This window comes from Mustela putorius, unplaced genomic scaffold (assembly GCF_011764305.1).
Source record: "Mustela putorius furo isolate JIRA1106 unplaced genomic scaffold, ASM1176430v1.1 tig00000083_pilon_pilon_pilon, whole genome shotgun sequence".
In the NCBI taxonomy this organism is placed as follows: domain Eukaryota; kingdom Metazoa; phylum Chordata; class Mammalia; order Carnivora; family Mustelidae; genus Mustela; species Mustela putorius.
Window position 1 is genome coordinate 15,300,036 of NW_025421273.1, and position 18,584 is coordinate 15,318,619.

The 18,584-nt window shown below is 47.1% G+C and overlaps 1 protein-coding gene across 3 annotated transcripts in view; it reads left to right on the forward strand.

The window, feature by feature from the left end:
* CRMP1 (collapsin response mediator protein 1) overlaps nt 1-18,584 on the forward strand; it is a 71,614-nt gene that overhangs the window by 18,135 nt on the left and 34,895 nt on the right. For all 3 annotated transcript variants that reach the window (XM_045075501.1, XM_045075509.1, XM_045075506.1), the window contains exons 2-4: nt 5,936-6,024; nt 11,084-11,268; nt 15,448-15,612. In XM_045075501.1, coding sequence (XP_044931436.1) covers nt 5,936-6,024; nt 11,084-11,268; nt 15,448-15,612 — 439 coding nt within the window. The remainder of the gene's footprint in view (nt 1-5,935; nt 6,025-11,083; nt 11,269-15,447; nt 15,613-18,584) is intronic.

Sequence of the window (18,584 nt, forward strand, 5' to 3'; positions counted from 1 at the left end):
GCTTTGCATTAAGGCATCTTCTCTTCCTGGGCAGCAGGCTTAGGCTTTCGGGGAATTTTAAACCAGAGAAAGAGATTTCTAATGTGTCTGTTTGCTCTTTTCTCCAGTTCTCTGTTTCTTGCCCCATCCTCTCTTCCTGCCTTCCTTTCTTCCCTCTTGTCCGTTTCCTTCCCTCTCTATCTCCACTTCTGTCCTCTCCTTCTCATTCCCTTCCTCCTTCTTTTCAAACATTCTCTTCTTCTTCCCTTTCTCCTAGCCTCTTGTCTTTCACCACCTCTCCTGCTGCTCAGCAAACATTTGCTAAACACCCCTGGCTGGTCCCTGGGGATCTAGAGATGAATTACCCCAGGCACTGCTAGCCACAAAGGGATGTCCTGTCCTGTAGGAGACGGGCACATGAACAGTGACCTTGACATGGGCTCAGTGTTGTGGCAGAGGGCTGTGCAAGGGACAATGGGACATGCGGGTACCTCCACAGTCTCTGCTGGGGAGAGTCAGTTACTAGCAGAAAGATCTATTCCCCCTACCCCGAATTACTACCATATACGGAATTTGGTATTTTGCTTTTTCACCTAACATTTTATTGTCTAGCACTTTTGTCCACCCTTAGAAATCCCAGGGAAATATTTTAGCAGGTGAATGATACCTCATCATCATCAGTGGTATGGCTATAAGATTGTAATTAATTCTGGATCACACTTTTGTCCTTAATTCTTTGGCCTGTTTTGGGGATATTTTCCTGAGGACAGATTCCCAGGAGCATGACATCCCATGCTAAATTTTTAGGTCAAAGTTCATGAACAGTTTTAAGGCCCTTGATACATTTTGCGAAATTGTCTAGTGCTTGATCTTACTGAGATCATGGTGACCAGTCTGGACTCTGTCTACACATGGGGTTAGAGTCCCCGTGAGCTGGCACCTGCACACGCTCCACATCCCCACTCGAAGGGCATACTTCAGCCAGATGAAACCAGGTACAGATCCCCTGGCATACCAGCTTCCTTCTTCCTCTGTGCCTGTCCCCATGCCATACTCCTTTCTGCAATCTCTCTTCTCCTTTGCCATACGGCTAATTCCTACTCATTCTTCCAGCTCAGATAAGCAATTTTCCCCCGAGAAGAGCTAGAAGAGGGGGCTCTGTGCGCCTCCCTATCTCTTCTCTTCTCTCTGCCTCAGCACTTCACAGTCTTCCCCACTGGCCCGAGAACTCCTTAAAGGCAAGCACTTTATCTTTTAGTTGCACACACTGCTTCCTTAAATAGTTATTGAGTGTAGTTCCTGTTATAGAAGATGGCAAAGAATAAGCAATGCATAACTCTACTAGTACTTACAGGGGCTAGGCTTGTGCTAAACACTTTATATATATACTACATGGACTTTTCCCAACCACCTTATGAGACAGAGACGATTGTCCCCATTTGCAGATGGAGAAACTAAGTCTAGAAGAGGTTAAGTCACATGGATAATAAGTGGGCAGAGATTGGAACTTGTATCTGAATCTGGACATTCTGTTCCTCCATAACACCGATCCGAGGACTTGGAGCATGCTGAGCACAATTCACTTAAGGTCATTGCTATCACCGTGGAATGAATGACAGTCTCTGGCACACCCTGCTGTTAGACTTTTGTTGAATTTTTGATTAGATATTTCATTTTCTTCCAAGTATTTAAACACTGGTTGTTATACAAAGCTCATCATTGTTCATATATGCTATTTGTGAGAGCAGGGTATCATTCTCTTTTAAATGTGTGACTTCTACTTTGTTGAATTCTTAAAAATTATGTACCATCAAATTCACTCTTATTGTGAGATCTTACACTTAGATTTCCTGCATGAAGAAAGGGAGCCCTAAAATGCTGGGTCCTTGGCTCATAGACCCCTGGTTCTTTCTAAACTGTATCTGATTATGAGTGTCATGGATTCTAGAGTGTGGAAATGTTTTAAGATGTGGCAGAATGATGTTTGATAGAGACAGTGCTAGGCGGAAAGTTAGGGAACCTTGGGTCTATGCTAGACCCTTATTAGTTATGTGAATGTGTGAAGCTGCCCCGTCTCAAAGCCATGTTTCCATCTGAGGTCAGATCAGACCTAACGTTCCATAAGAGCCACTCAGTGCCAAAGGGCTTGGGGAGCTTAACTCTTGTAAAGCACAATTTCTAAGGTGTTGTCTGGGGAAACATCCTTGTCAAATTTTCCATACCACAAAAAGATCTATGTTTGGAAAATATGTAAATTCAGCTCCCTTCTTACATATTCACATTATACATCAATAAAATAGAGAATCTGGGAATTCCAGTTGTATAAATGATCTTTGTTTCTGCTTAACCCAGAATTTTCTAAACTCACTACACCTGTGATTCCCCTTTGGGAATAGCATCTACTTAAATGCCTCTGTGCTAGAATTCAAAGAGCATGATTCCAAAAATACCAACTAAAAGGCAAAGGCACTGCTAATGTTAAGGAAGAAAAAGAAGAAGTGACTTCAGCTCTTGCCTTGCTATGGACATGCTGGTTTAGAAATACACTTTCCCCTTGAGAACCCCAGAAGGGACCCCTTGCAGTAGCTACATACACTATCTGCCAGTAACTGGGGATGGAGGTGGATTTGAACACAAGCTGCACCATCTGATTCTAGGAAGAGAAGTGTGGGGCTGATATTCTGGTGCACTGTACTTTAAATACTACCTTTCAGGCTGAGCCTGTAAAGTCCTCTATTAAATGTGACAGAGCCCCCATGGGGGGACCATGTTCTGGAAGCCATGCACCAGCTGCTGCTAATGACTCACATTTCCCTGCTTTCTGGAGCCTGGGGAAATCTGCACACTATTTTATCTCTCCTTTTGGATATGTAGAGCCCCAACCTCCTCTTTCCTTGGCCCTGGAGGGGGATTGTGCAAGTTGTGGCTGATTTCTATCTTAGGGCTAAAAGGCAAGTTGTAGGGCCTGAGAGTGGTTGAGCTTGAAGCCAGAGCCCATCCTGCTGGGGAGCAGTATGTGTTGGCTCATACTTGTCTTCCCTGCCTCAAGGCCCATAGTTCCTTGTCTCATGGCTGTGATACCTTTGCTCTCCATCAAGATCCATTCTTGATCCTCCAAGAATCAGTTCAGGGCCCACCCATTTGTCCATGCATCCATCCATCTGTCTATGCATCCTTCCATCCATATACCCATCCATCCATCTGTCCATCTGTCTGTCTGTCCATCTGTCCATCCATTCATCCATCCATCTGTTCATCTGTCTCTCTGTCCATCTGTCCATCCATCCATCTGTCCATCTGTCCATCCATCCTCCCCTCCATCCATTCATCTATTCATCTATCCATCTATCCACCCATCAATCTATCTCTTCATCTGTCCATCCTTCCATCTGTCCATCCATCCGTCCATCCATCCATCCATCAACCAGCGAGGCTGTGTCTGAGTATCAGAGATGCAGAGGGAAAATCTTAACCCCCATGAAGCTAACAGTCTTGTCAGGACAGCTGCAGGGCACCATTTCAGCTGTCACCATTATCTGCATCAGCGTGTATGCAGTAGTCCCCCATGAGTTGTGTCTGACCCTGTCAGTGGGGGAGCCCCACAGTTCTGATGTCAGTGGGCAAGTCACATTTTAGATAAACATGTGAATATATAGTGTGTGGGGTGTACTCTAGTTGGTATTATGAAGTAAAGTGGGCAGTGGTGTGGGGTTTGCTGGTAGGACAGAAGTGTCTAGTGTTCCAGACAGGGCAGCCAGGGGGCTCTCAGGTAAGTGATGCTGAACAGAGACCTGAAGCAAGTGAGAGAGTGAACATTGCCTAGGTAGTGAGATTCCAGATTACATCGAGTCTCACTAACCTTGGCTTTCACTCTGAAGGAAATACAGAGCTGATGCACAATGCCACAAGAGGGTCCTGAGCGGCAGTCTGCATGCCCTGTTTCTGTTCAGTAAGCCTTCCCTGATTCTTTAGTTTGGGTTAACCCTTGTTCTCTGCGCTTGTGTAGTGTCTTCTGCCTTCCTCTCATGGCTGATGCCCTGAGACCACAGGGACCACTCTGGGCTGTATTCTGTACAGTTCCTCAGAGGGTCCTGATGGGATCAAACCCCAGTTAACGCCACTGTTTGCCAGATCAGGGAACACTCTGTATTTGATTTGTGTGCTTGCCTGCCTCTCCCTACTTCCTCACTCCGGTTTGTGCAGTCATCTCCATAGACATTATCGGCCTCCAATCCTTTGTCTCAGGCTCTGCTTTCAGGGAAACCTATGGAAGACACTCCATGGGAAGTGTCTATTGACTTGTCTCTCTCCCTACCCAAAGGCTGGGGCTTAAAGACAGAGGCTGTGTGTTTCATTCATCCCTGCATCTCCAGCTGGGAGATAGTGCAAGTATTAATAAGCACAGGACAAAATAATTCTCAACCTCCAAGAAATGCAAATTAACAAATAGGTATTAATGATAATGTAGGGTGCTTGCTGATTTTATGCGTGGCAAATTGGAGCAATACTTTTGGGAAGCTATTTCATCATATTTATCAAGGGCCATCAATGAGGTTTATACTGTTTGACCCAGTTGTTATGCTTCTGGGAATTGATTCTAACAATTCAAGCTGAACGAAAAGCTTTGTGTGCAGAAATGGTCATTGCAGCAATACATACCATTGTAAAAACATGAAAATAAGTGTCCAACAGTAGACAGATCACTAAACAATTTATTGTGTATCCAGAAGATGGAATATTTTGTAGTCACTTATGATTTTGAAGAACCGGTAATAACTTGGGGACTCTCTTATGATACAATGCAAAAAGGAGATAGTTGTGTCCTTTTTGGCTCCTAGAATTTGCTGTGTTTTTTGCTGCCTATGGACCTTGGCTACCAGTTGTCTCTGTCTAGACTCTGAAGGTTTGCCTTCCCTGGCCTTCTTCCCTACTGCTTGTTTGGAACAACTCATCTCAACATACTTTTTTAGGTGTGAGCTGGCCTGGTCTGGTTCCTGGTAAGGGTAGCAGCACCTTCTCTTTGCTCCCATGGTGGGCGCCCTCCCCTTTTCCTCTTGTAACCCTGTAAACCCGTGGCTTCTTATGCCTCTGCCTCTCCCACCGTCCACTCCAGGAGAGCACCTCCGTCTCTGTCCCTGCTCCGTCCTGGCCCCTCAGGGCCTGGCCCTATGCTGAGAGCTGAGGCAGTGAGCCAGTGCGTAATGTGGGCACGGATGAGTGGAGGCATGCTAACAGTCATCACAACCATGGGGCGTCGAGGAGAACGGCGGAGAGAAACCTCAGATGTTTGACTGGAGGTTGTTCTGGGGGAGTTATCTTTAGTTTATAGTCTCTCTGTTAGCTTTTAGAAGGTCTCTAAATGGAGTTTTATTCTATTCAGTAATAACACCCTAATAAACTCCTGTTCTATGAATGATCTCATTTCTTCAGCAAATGAACGGCGTCAGAGGGGAAGGAAGGCTGGTATAGATCTTGGCAGGCCACGGAGAGGCAGATCAGGGTGGGGACTGAAGACAGAGCCCCGCTCGAATCACCCACTGTAAAGCCACGTAAAATTGAGGGTGGGCTCTTAACACCTAGGAAAGGATTACTGTGAATTGGGTCCATTGACATGATGGGTTGTGCTTCCGATTATTTAGAAATTCCTTAATGGTTGGAGATGTATCCCGAGGTATTTCTAGGTGGTGGGTTATGCTGTTTGGGATTTATTTTACAATACCTGAGCAAGAAGAAGACTAAAGTGTTGGAGCAGTGGGGTGGGTGAGGGGGGGGTAGAATAAGTGAAATGTGAGTAGCCAGTCACTGAGGCTTTTGAGTCTGGGTGATGGGCGTGAGGGGACTTTATTATGCCATTTCTTTACTTTTGAAAATACTTGGATAACTTTATTATTAAAAGTTAAAACAAAAATTCTTGGCTTTTCCCTAGTGACACTTGATATTTTGCTTGGCTTTTCAGAGTGACCGGCTCCTCATCAAGGGTGGACGGATCATCAATGATGATCAGTCCTTCTATGCCGATGTCTACCTGGAAGATGGACTTATAAAGTGAGTTGACCAAAACACACCTTTTTTTTTTTTTCAGTAAGCTCTACGCCCGATGTGGAGCTCAAACTTAAGACCTTGAGATCCAGAGCTGCTTGCTCCCCTGACTGAGCCTGCCCAGCATCCCCAAAACATGGGTTTTAAGAAGCCAGTCTTGGGGTGTTGGGGTGGCTTGGTTGCTTGACCATCTAACTCTTGATTTTAGCTCAGGAGTTGTGAGATGGAGTCCTGTGTTGGACTCCCTGCTCAGCAGAGTCTGCTTGTCTCTGTCTACCTCTGCTTGCTGTCTCAGTCTCTTTTTCTCTCTCAAATAATTCTTTAAAAAAAAAAAAGAAAAGCCAGTCTCCCCAGGCTGCTGGGACCTTAGAGTTCTGCCCAGAATGACGGTGCTGTGAATATCAGGGATACAAAGGTTTGGGGAGGTCGAAACTGCAGGTGGGGAGGGGCTAGAGATTCTGGAATGTTCCCGCTGCACCAGCCCTATGCAGGCCATCAGAAGCAAAAGGAGGTGGGAAGTACACCTGGCAGGACAGTGAGGTCCAAATGCTGCCCCACATTGTCAGCTCGGGGCAAGGCGCAGAGGCCCCCCTAATACACAGGACTGACTTCACAGCTCTGTGACCTGCCCACAGTGTCTGGATTGGGTGGAGGGAGCCAGGAGAAAAAGGAAGAATGTTAGGACAGGGCCATGGTCTGCACTGGGCTGGAGGGTTCCTGCACCTTGTCCCTTTTGGCTTCCTCTCTCGCTGTGACATCCCAGTGTGTTCCATCTGCTCGGTCACTGTAACAAAAAACCCCAGGCTGGGCAGCTGAAACAAGAGACATTTACCTCTCCCAGACTGGAGGCTGCCAGTCCTGGCTCAGGGCGCTGGTGACGACGGTTCCGTCTGAGATCTCTTTCCTTGGGTTTTGGAGGGTGTCTTCCCACCCTGCGCTCACAGGGTCGTCCCATGTGCGCATGTGCACAGGACATCCCTCCTGTTGGATAAGGGCCCCACCCAAATGGCCTCATTTTAATGTAGTCACCTCTTGAGAAGCTCCGTCTCCAAATACAGTCACATTCTGAGATGCTGGGGGTCAGGGCTTCAACATAGAAGTTAGGGGGCTCCCAGCTCAGCCCACAACACCAGACTGGTTTTGATGGGGCGACCACATTTTACTGGCTATTCACGGAGAGGTTCAACTCTCTTTCTTTCACATGGTGAGTGCCCTGGTTTCACTCGTTGCTCCGCATCTTCCCCTGGAGTCTGGAAGAGCAGGAGCCAGAGACTGTCTCAGCTTCCAGCCTGGGCTGCTGAAGCAGGAAGGAAAGGCAGAGGGGAGTGTGAATGAGGTGAAGGTCAAGTGGAAATGGGGTCTGTTAACGGGACCATCTGGTGCCCTGTAGGCTTTGATGAGGAGGAGGAGTGGGGAGGGGGTGGAGAGGGGAAGGTTAGAAGGGAGGAAGGAGGAGGGAGGCAGGGAAGAGGGGAGGGGGGAGTAGGTGAGGGGATAAGAGGGAGCGGTGGATGGCCATGAACATGGAGAGACCATGTCCACAACCTGTCCAGTGAAGAGCTCGGGAGAGCATGGAGCCCTTCTCTGCCTCCCTCTGCCTACCCCAACTCCAGTCCCGATTCCGACCATTTCAAGTCCTGCCCAAGCCTTTCTTCTTCCACTGGATTCCTTCCTCTTGCTTCTTCCCAGCCACACTGAAAACATGGTACCCGCTGACTTAGCCCAGCAGCTCTCACCTGGAACCTTGCACCTCTGGCTGGAACACCTTGCCCCACCCCACGTTCTCATTTCACTGCCCTCCGCCCCCCTCACTCCCCACCTCTATCTGTCCTGTGGGTCTTGCTCATGTGGTTCCTCCTCCAGGAAGCTTTCCCTGATGCCCACGCTGGCAGCATTCCTCTGCTGGCCAGCCTGTGTGCCTGTCCCCACAGTCCCCAAGCTGCACTTGACCCTGACTAGGGACATGGCCTTAGTCAGTGCCAGATACGAGAGGTACCAGAAGTATTGATAGGAAGTGTAGCAGAGGAACCCTGGCCTGTCAGGCAGCAGGACCTTGGGCTCTTGGTCATAGTACAGGCTGGAACGAGAGGGAGAGAGACAGAGGTGGTGGGGGAGTGATGTTTCTAGGTCAACCCCCTGCTTCGATAGAGACAGCCACTCCGGGGTGAACTCTGTTTTGTGGGGCCTCAGGGTTCTGGGGCATGGGGTAAAGGATGCTGACCCTTTTGCAAGTCCACCTACCCACCTGTCACATGGGATTGAGGTTAGCTCTGCAGGAGCCTTGCAGTTCAAGATGTGTATATGTGAAGCAAGTGCTTACCGGGCAAGCTGTATTTATTAAGTGCTTGCTATATGAGTGAACACCTGGAGTCTTAGGGACTTTGGTAGACCGAGTTGTTCAGGAAATATGCAGTGTCTACCATTCATTATTTGTCAATTCCTCTTAGTCAGAAACCCCTTTTTATTTGACTCTTTCTCCTCCCCACACCTCACTAAGCAGAGCGAGTCTCTGGATGGTCATTTGGAGCATGGAGCCCTGCTGGCTGGGGGGCAGGGGTGGGAGGGCTGAGACCCAGAGGGACCGCCTATACTGACCTCAGGCACAGCCTGGCATAAGGAGGCTCAGTTATGCTCCTTCCCTTTGATTGAACACCAAGAATTCTTCTCTTTTGTGGCCATTTGCCCAGTTTTCCTGAAAGCGTGTCAGCTGTGTTTGTGTTAAATCGGTTAGGATTCATTGAGGGTTCCATCCAGTTTGCGAGGGCTGGTGACTCAGACGCTAGCCACAGAGCACTTGTGTGGGGGGCGAGGGTGGTGGTGGGGTTGCGGGGAGGGAGAATAGTTCTGGCTAATCCTTGGAGCCTCCTGTTCTGCACATACTGCCATGGAGAGCCATTTGTGTTCTTTCTCCTAATGCATTGGCAGTTCCATCTGGGTTAATCCCAGTCTGGGGAGAACCTGCTCCTTCGATGTAAGAGACGCCGGAAGGCAAGTAAGGCTGGTGGGCAGAGGCTAGATATTATATTAGACTTGGGGGAACTTGGCTTGAGTCCATACCCACCACTGACTTGCTGTGCAGCCTTGGACAAGTCAACATACCTCTCTGAATTCCATTTTCCCCCTTAGCAGAATGTGTTTACTTCTTATAAAGAGAAGCAACTGTCATGCCTTTAAAATGGGCCCCGCCCCTAACGGTAGTACTTGGCACTGCAACACGGTGACTGAGTCACACATCCACTCAGGCTCCATGTACCCACACACTGTATGTGTGTATAGCCCAATGCCCACTCTGGGTCACACCCAAGCCTTTGCCAGCATTAACCATTTGAACAGGATCCCGTTTTCTCAAAAAGCCAGTTGAAGCATGAAATGAAATGATCTGGAAAGTGCTTAGGAGAGCTGGCTCTCAGGGGTAACCTGCTCCAGGTGAAAGGTTGGGGGCCATCTCCTCCTGGACCCCCTGCTCTTCAGCTCCTAACGTATCTCCACGTGTTTGGAGCTGGACAGTAGGAGGATCAGGCACAGCTGGAGTCTGCACATCGAGTTGGAGGTGAGAGAGGGAAGGACATGGCATTAGAGGCTGCAGCACCAGTTGCCTGTGCTTGTGGCCGTGGTCACGGTAGTGGTCCCTAGACCCGTGTTTTTGCTAGAATTATTTTCAGTTTCAGGACAGAGTACGATGCCCCAATTCTGTGGGAGAGCCCAAGAGGAGCCCTCTTCCCACCCACCATAACTTGCTTAGACCAGCCCTGTGCAGGGGTCCAGAGGAGCCAGGATCGTCTTCTTCAGCTGCTCGAGTGTGGATTCTCTTTGGGACCTGACATGGTGGTCCCTGCAGCAATACTTGCCTGTATCTTCATTACAGGTGTTTTCTGTATCTTACAGTATTGTTGCCTCATCTCAAGAGTTCAGAGCCACTGTATTTTTTTTTTTAAATAAAATGTGCTCCTGTTCAGACCTTGTGGTCTTCACCAGGCATTGACCTTGGAGGCTCTCTTCTTTGTCCTAGTTCTGGCTGAGCCTCCCTTCCAATATGTCTCCTGCCTGTGGTTCCAACAGATGAAACAGCTGCCACAGTAGGGGGCAAGTCTTCCAAATTCTTAGGCTCTTCTCCCTTCTCCCTCCCTTTGGAATTTCTACCCCTTCTGGCACCTAACAGGTTGGGGAACAGAAGGGATGTCAGCGGGTTCAGAAAAATTCTGCTGTCCCCAGTGTGATTCCCTCCAGTCAGGTGCTACGATGTTTGTGGCTTTTTCTTGCAGGGACTGGGAAGCTAAGTAGCTTTCCTGAGGTCAGTTCTCAGGAGAGTGAAAACGATAATCCCAGTTGCCTGTCTGCATTAGCTTGCCACGGCTGCTGTAACAACATACCACACACACTGGGCAGTTTAAACAACAGATGTTCATTCTCTTGTGGGTCTGGAGGCTGGAAGTCTGAGATCAAGAGGTGGGTGGGTTGGTTTCTTTGAGGCCTCTCTCCTTGGAGTGTAGAAGGCCATCTTCTCCCCGTGTCCTCATGTGGTCAACCCTTTATACGGGTCTGTGTTCTGATCTCCTCTTCTTACAAAGACACCAAGCCTATTGGATTAGGGCCCACAGGGACAAACTCATTTTACCATTATTGTCCCTGTAAAGGGCCAGCCCTCAAATACAGTCACATTCTGAGGTCCTTGGGGTTAGAGCATCAACATACAGTTTTTGGGAGGGTCCCACTTCAGCCTGTAACACTACCTCTCATGGTCTGCAGAGCTAGGGGACGGTACACCGTGTCTCCTGCAATCTGGATCATCAAAGTGGTTGATAAAAGTGTTCTAAGAACTCTGGAGTTCTAGGCTAGTCTGAGGACCCTTTGCCACCACCATCCCCTGGAAGACTTCCCGGATTCCTGGACTGGTGAAGCAGCCCACCACCTTGTACTTCCTACCCCTGCCTGAGCATTCTCTGCCTACCCAGCACCCTGCCTAGGACCTGGCTCAGGAATGTTTACCTAATGGAACTGAAGCTGCACAGTTGGCTGCCATGTTGTCTTTCCTTTAAGAACCAAAGGCCAATTTGGTTGTTTCCAGACAAATAGGAGAGAACTTAATAGTTCCTGGTGGAGTGAAGACCATCGAGGCCAATGGACGGATGGTGATTCCTGGAGGTATCGATGTCAACACGTACCTGCAGAAGCCGTCCCAGGGGATGACCGCTGCCGATGACTTCTTCCAAGGGACCAGGGCAGCGCTGGCAGGCGGGACCACGATGATCAGTGAGTTGAACCCCTGCCTTAGGCACATGGGCCGTGACTTTGGTTCATCATCACCAGTGGCAGCAGAAACACCACATTCTCAATCTACACTAGGCAGTTTGCTCAGGGGACCAATTCATGTAATTCTCACCACAACCTACCATAAAGACTGGCACTGGTGGTAGAGAGAGGATTTTATAGGCAATCCAGACACTTAAAAGTTTAAATTATTTTAATGCATTGGAAGATAAATAACTAGCACTAGCACATCATGGGTGCTGTTGCATTGGGTGAGATTGAAATTAGCATTTAAATTTTTAGAAATGGTGAGCTGATCTAAAGAAAAGTATTAAGGAAAGAATGATATGGTTTGTAGGGAAATAAAGCAAAAAATTCCTGAACCTGGTGTGCACATGGCTAAAGTTTTGGGACAAGGGATATAGGTGTTATGAAGAAAGATGGGAGAGGAGAGGCTGAAAAAAGTTGCTGAAGGTGACACAGTGGGAAAGTGGTTGTTCTAATCAGTGTTGATGCAGTAATGCCAAGATAACGCTACATAATGAATAGTCCCCAGACTTCAAGTGTCACTTGTTCTCTTGGTGAATGATCGGAGGGACTAGAAGCAGGATGGAGTGATTCTGCCTCAGGATTTGGGTTGGGTTCAGATGGGCACCAAGGAGCTCCCACCCTGGAACCAACACCCAGCTCAACCATCCCCTTTTCCTGGCAGACAGCAGAAGTACAAGAGGAGTCTGGTAGAAACTTGCCATTCCTCTTACCACCTCATGTCTTCACTTACATGCTGAAGTTCTGTTGGCCAAGGCAAGTTGCATGGCAGAGCCCAAAGTCCCTGGGATTGCACTCTGCCCACCATGAACCCTGGTGAAGGTGAGAAGGGAGGAGGCATTGTGTACAAACAAAGCCATCTAGCACAGAGGTTTCCTGGGATCCTGGATTCTTCTACAGTATTTTGTAGTCTCCTGTAGTTTTTGAAGTAGCTTTTCTTTCTTGGATTCTATTTTATTTTATTTTATTTTTATTTTTTTAAAGGTTTTATTTATTTATTGGACAGAGAGAGAGAGAGAGACATGAACAGTGGGGAAAGCCAGAAGGAGAGGGAGAAGCAGACTCCCTGCTGAGCAGGGAGCCCAACACAGGGCTTGATCCCAGGACCCTGAGATCATGACCTGAGCTGAAGTCAGACACTTAACCAACTGAGCCACCCAGGTGCCCCTCTTGGATTCCATTTTAATAAATTATTTTAATTAATAAGTAAGCAACAGTTGATTTTCAGTGTTCTTTCAACTGTTAGGCTCTCTGGCTGCCCATCTCTCTCTCTCCTAGGAATCCCTTTGGAAGTATGCTGGGCTAGAGTTGGCCATGGCAGGTGGAGCTCATGTGTCAGAGCCTCCTTGTCCCCCTGATTCAGGAGGGAATGGCCCAGCTCATGAGGCAAGCACAGTCCTGGTCCCTTCTCCACAAGACAGCCTTTTGTGTGCTGGTTGGGAAAGTGGGAGGAGCCCCAGTGTTGGACCTGGATGGATTTGGACTTGGACCCCAGCTCTCCGGGTTTGATCCTGATCACTGCCACTCAGCACCAGTGTGACTGTGGGCAGTATTTAGCCTCCCTGTGCCTCAGCTTTCTCATCTGTAGGATGGGCTTTATTATCTGAGTCTCCCCAAGCATAGCATTGCTGGAAGACACACATGAGGTTCCTGGGTGTCGTGCATGACATGTGGCAAATACTTGGAGATAGAAGCTCACACAGTGCTGGGAAGTGGAGAGGGAAGTTACAGGCTCAGGGGACCTATGTGGAGTAGAGACAGAGCCCCAAATCAAGAGTCAGGATCTCAAGGGTCTTGCTTTGCTCCTTTGAGACCCTTAGGGCAGGGGCTTTATCCACCCCATCTGGAAAAGGGTGATTTTTACAATGTGTTTCATGGAACCCCAAGAACTCGTGGAAGCACTAGGAGGACCATCATGAGGGGTGGGAAGGTTCTGAGTCCCCACCCCATGTTGTCATCCAACAGATACTTATTGAGGGTGGCTCTGTGCTACGTGTTAGGGGAGGGAAGTACCAAAGTGGACATGGTGCTGGTACCCCAGTGCTTGCAGTCTTATGGGGAGTTATACAGATCATGTGTAACTATACGCACATGTCTGTAATCTGTGACTAGGACTACAATATAAAGGGGTGCAAAGAGCTTTGAGCTGAGGAGCAGAGAGCTCAGGGAAGGCTTCCCTGAAAATGCAGCATTCATGCAGAGGTCTGAAGGATGAGTATGAATTCACTGGGTGAAGAGGGTGGAGGGGAGCAGGGCTCCAGGAAGAGGGAACAGCATGTGTGAAGCCCCTGTGATGGGAGGACACAGCTTGCATTGAAGAGACAGAAGAAGGCCTGTGAGGCATGAGTGCAGAGATTCAGAGATGGGATCATGTGAGGTAAGACTAGAAGGTGAGGGTGGTACTGATGGGTCTTGATGGCTGAGGTAAGAATTTTGGACTTTTTCAAATGGGCAATGAGCAGGCATTGAAGTTCAAGCAAGGAATGATGCCATCTGCTTTGGGTTTTAAAGAGACCAAAATAGAGTGGCCTAGATCAGATGTGGCTGGACCAGGGGGAAGTGATTGTAGTAGCTCAGCTGACAGAAGAGGGTAGCTAGGATGAGGAGTGCCATGGAGGTGGACAGAGATAGACAGCTCTGGGGATATGTAGGAGGAAAATATAAGTACTTGGTGATGGGTGATGGGAGTACCTGAGGGAAAGAGTCAAGAATGACCCTTGGGATCCTTGTTGTGGAATTAAGATGGTAGCCTCAAGCTGAAGGGGTTGTAGGGACCAGATTTGCAAGGGGAAGGGGGAACAATGTTGCATGAGGCTTGGGACATTTTAATCTTGATGTGCTTTTGAGTCTTTTTGGTGGTGAGGTCAGGGAAAGAGCTGAGGTCAGAGTTCTGCAGCTAAGAGGGAATGGTACATTTTAATGAGCAGGTGCATTGAAGGGTGGACCAAGCCATAGGGAATTTGACCATTTAATGGCCAAGTAGAGGCAGAAGAGTCTACAAGGAGACTGAAGAAAAATGGCCACAGAAGTAGAATAAAAGCCAGAAAGCCATGTTGTCATGGAAGCCAAGAGCAGGGAGTGATTCACTGTGTCCCAGGAGGTCCGTTGGAGTCAGGACAGAATGTTTCCATTAAATCTAGAGACATTGAGATTGAATTAAGTGCAGAGGCTGATGATTTCGACAGTAGAGGAATGAGTGGGCAGAGAATAAAGCTGCACTTTATAGATGTCTGGCTGTGAAGGGTAGATGTTAGGGAAACAGGGTAGTAGCTAGACGGATATGCAAAGTCAAGTGGGGTTTAAAAGTCAGGCATCTCCGCTTTCATTTGCTTTACATTTAAGATTTTATTTTGAAAAGAGGTGATGAAGTTAACATGCTTTTAGTTTATAAGGTTGTGTACCTTTCAGCTGTGGCAGCATGGAGTAGTGGGAAGGGGTTCCAACTGCAGCTGACAGGACTCCGTAGGTCTTCTTCCTACCATTTACCTAGTTGTGTGACTTTCGACAAGTTCCTTACCCTCTTTGAGCCTCAGTTTCTTCTTCAGCCACTGGAGATATTAATATTGACTTCACAGGATGGTTGTGAGGATTTAATGAGATAATTTATGGAAAGCCTGGTGGCAGTGTCTGAGGCATAATAAGCATTCAATAAATAGTTGTGATACTGCTGCTGTTGCTGCCGATGACAATGACAACGGTGGTGACGATGTCACTGCTGATGGTTTTGGTAATGATGTGACAGTGATGGCAATATTGATGATGGTGATGGGAGTGATGATGGAGAGGGTGGTGATGGTGATGGTGATGATTATGTTGATGGTGATGATGATGGAGATATTGATAATAGTGATGGTGATGGTGGTGATGATGATGATGATGGTGATGATGACATAATGATCATGGTAATGGTGATGATGATGTTGGGAATGGTGTTGATGATGGTGATGGTGTTGATGAGGTGTTGATTGCGAGGGTGATGATTAAAGTGGTGATGATGATGATGTCAATGGTGATGATAGTGGTGATGATGGTGTGATCATGATGATGATGGGGTGAAGAGGGTATTTGAGGCTACCATTGGAATAGTTCAGGTCCTATGCATTTTGGAATGTGATGCATATTTTTCTTTCACAGTTGACCATGTTGTCCCTGAACCTGGGTCTAGCCTTCTGACCTCCTTCGAGAAATGGCATGAGGCAGCTGACACCAAATCCTGCTGCGACTATTCCCTCCATGTGGACATCACAAGCTGGTACGATGGTGTTCGGGAGGAGTTGGAGGTGCTGGTGCAGGACAAAGGTCAGTTAAAGCTTCATAATGGGGGTATAGTTCTGGAATCCCTGGTTCTTTGGTGGGTCTCAGTATATGGACTTAAAAATCCCTTTATCTGCATTTCTTGTGAGTCCAGCTATGAGCTACACACTGCGGCATATACAATGGAAAAAGGAGATCCTCTTTGAGGAGTCTGTCCTCTTCTCCTTCAAGCCCTTTGGAGATATCCCCCTGTTCACAGAAAAAAATCTGATTTTCTTAGCCTGGCACTCAAGGCCCTCAGTGACCTAGGCTCATTTCTCATTTTTTACCATTATCTTGGATTCATCCCCTGAAGTCTGCTGCACTGCTGGGCCTGTGCTCAGGCACTACTCCCCACTTCCAGGAATGCCTTTCTTCTATCCAGCTACCCAAGCTCAACTCGTAGCTTCTCCAATTTCCCCAATCAAAATTACTTGTTCCTTGAATGTCTATATCAGGTTACTCTGGGGGCACCTTCTCCATTGTTGTTGGCTTATGGGACATTGGTTCTCTGTCTTGCTCTTGTATTACACCCTGAGCTCTCTGGGGTGGAGGGAGGGAGATTGTATCTATCCATCTCTGTATCCCACCCCAATTCCCTTCTGTTTGGACTCACACCACATGTCCCTGCATGGTGTAGACACTACAGTGTGCATTGTGTTGAGGTGAATTGAACTGAAGATACACAAAGCAAAGAGTAGGGAAAAAATGAACTATGGCGGGAATGGTCAGTCTGGAGAGGGGCAGTTCTGGATGCTCTCGGAAGAGGCTGCTTCAAATGAAGGAAATGCTCCAAAGAGAACGCAAGGGTGTTTTCCATTTTTAAGATAACATATGCTGTATTTTCTCATTATAAAAGAATATTTGCCCCATTGCAAAAAAGTCAGAACATCAAGAGAAGGAAAAAATCTTTTTTCTTCTTGAGCTTACCCCAGTCACTGCTTACATTCATGTTAAGGATTATTGCTCTGTCGATTTGGATGATTTTCTCCTTATATAGTTATACGATGGCAGTTAGGTGGAATCCTTCTATTTTCACTTAACATTTTATGACTGATCATTACTTTTCATTAATAACTTTTCAGGGCTTGTAATGTACAGTGTAATGGTTAACTTGTTCAGTTATTTTCTTTTTATTGGGCACTTGGGTTTTCTGTTTGCTCTACTCTAGGTAGTGTTATGGTGAACATCTTTGTATATAAACGTCTGTTTGCATTTCTAATTGTTTCCTTAGATTTCCAGAGATGGAATTACAAGATCGACGTTTTAACATTTTTCAAGGCTCGTGACACTTACAGCCAAATTACTTTCCTGAAAGATGCACCTTGCATGCCCACAATCCCCGTGTCTCTAGCTCTCTGCGTGCTTGTGCCATTGGGTTGTATTTCTTCTACAAAATCCATGCAAATCTGATAAGTCAAATTCAGTCTACCACTGTCCACTGTTCTTTTATCATTAATTATGATAAATACTTTGCATCCCTTTCTATGAATGTCTGGTTATATTCTTTGTCCCCCCATGAGTTTGGGTTTTGTATGTCTGTTCTGCATATCAAGAAGGCACTCCATTGCAGTTGCTGTGAATCACACTCTTGTTTTGTACAGAATCATAATCCAATCACAATCCAATCATGATCCATAATTTACAATTTTGTATCTCATTTTTCTCACCTAACGTTAAATCCTGAGCAATTTCCCACTTACCCTATGGGCTTCATCACATCGGTTTTAGCAGCTTGGCTGTGTATGGGGGTGTGAAGAGTCAGGTAGAACACCAGCATCGCAAAACTGTCTCAGGAGGGTCCCACAGCTCTGTGGGCGAGGGGCATTTTGTGCGGTCCTATGTATTTCATTGTCTTAGAAGAGGACAGAGAATTCTCTTCCCCTGACCAGAAACTTGCAAGGAAGTGACTTGGAGAAGTTTTTAGGTGCATTCATGGTTTTAGGTGTCTGACTAATATCGTAGAATGTTTTCTATTGATTTAAGTTTCAGAATTAGTGCCTGTTTATTCAGAAACAATATGGAAGTGTCTAACATAGAAAGTGATAATTAAGAATTTGTCTTTCCAGGCATCTTTCCTATTTGTGTGTGTCCACACTCAAACACACATAATTCTCACGTGAGCAGACCTGTATTGTACCTTACCTTGCATGATGCTTTTTTTTTTTTTTTCCGTGCAATAAAACATCATGGCTCACCAGGCCTCTCCACTTAGCAATTGTGTGACCTTGGGGCAATCACTCAACCTCTCTGTGCCTCAGTTTCCCCAGCTGGAAAATAGAGGTTGGAACCTCAAATGAGAGGGTATAAAGTGCTTAGAACACCATTGGCTCCTGGTAAGGATTCTGTACTTTTAGTTATTACTTTTATCATCATTCCATCATAAGACCCCCAGAGTGTTTCGTTTTATGGAGATACTGGGTTGATCTCCTTCCTATTGGAAAATTTTAAATAATTGTGTAGTCAGGGCTCACTGAAGCAAAACCTGAGGTGGAGACTGGGGTGCAGGAAATGAGTGTGGATTGGTTTCCTTTTTGCTACTGTAACAAGCCCCCTTCCCCCATTTGTGGTTTAAAATAACCCAAATGGCAGTTCTGGAGATGGGGAGTCTGAAGTGGGCTTTAGGGCTGAGGTCAAGGTGCTGAGGGGCCCTGGAGGGAGCCCTTCCTTGCCTTTTCCGGCCCCACCAGGCTGCCTGCATGCTGGCTGGTGACACTAACCTTCCAGACACCACCACCCCCCCCGCCCCCCCCCGCCCCCCCCATTGTCTCTGACTTCTCCCCTGCTTTTCCTTCAAAAGGACCCTGGTGATCTCACTAGGCCCTCTCAGGTAATACAGGATGATCTTTTATCTCAGTTTCCTTCATTTAATGCCATCTGCAGATTCCCTCTGTTGTGGGAGGAACATATATTCATAGGTTCTGAGGATTAGGGTGGGGACATCTTTGTGGGGGTGTTATTTTGCCCCCGCCCCCCAG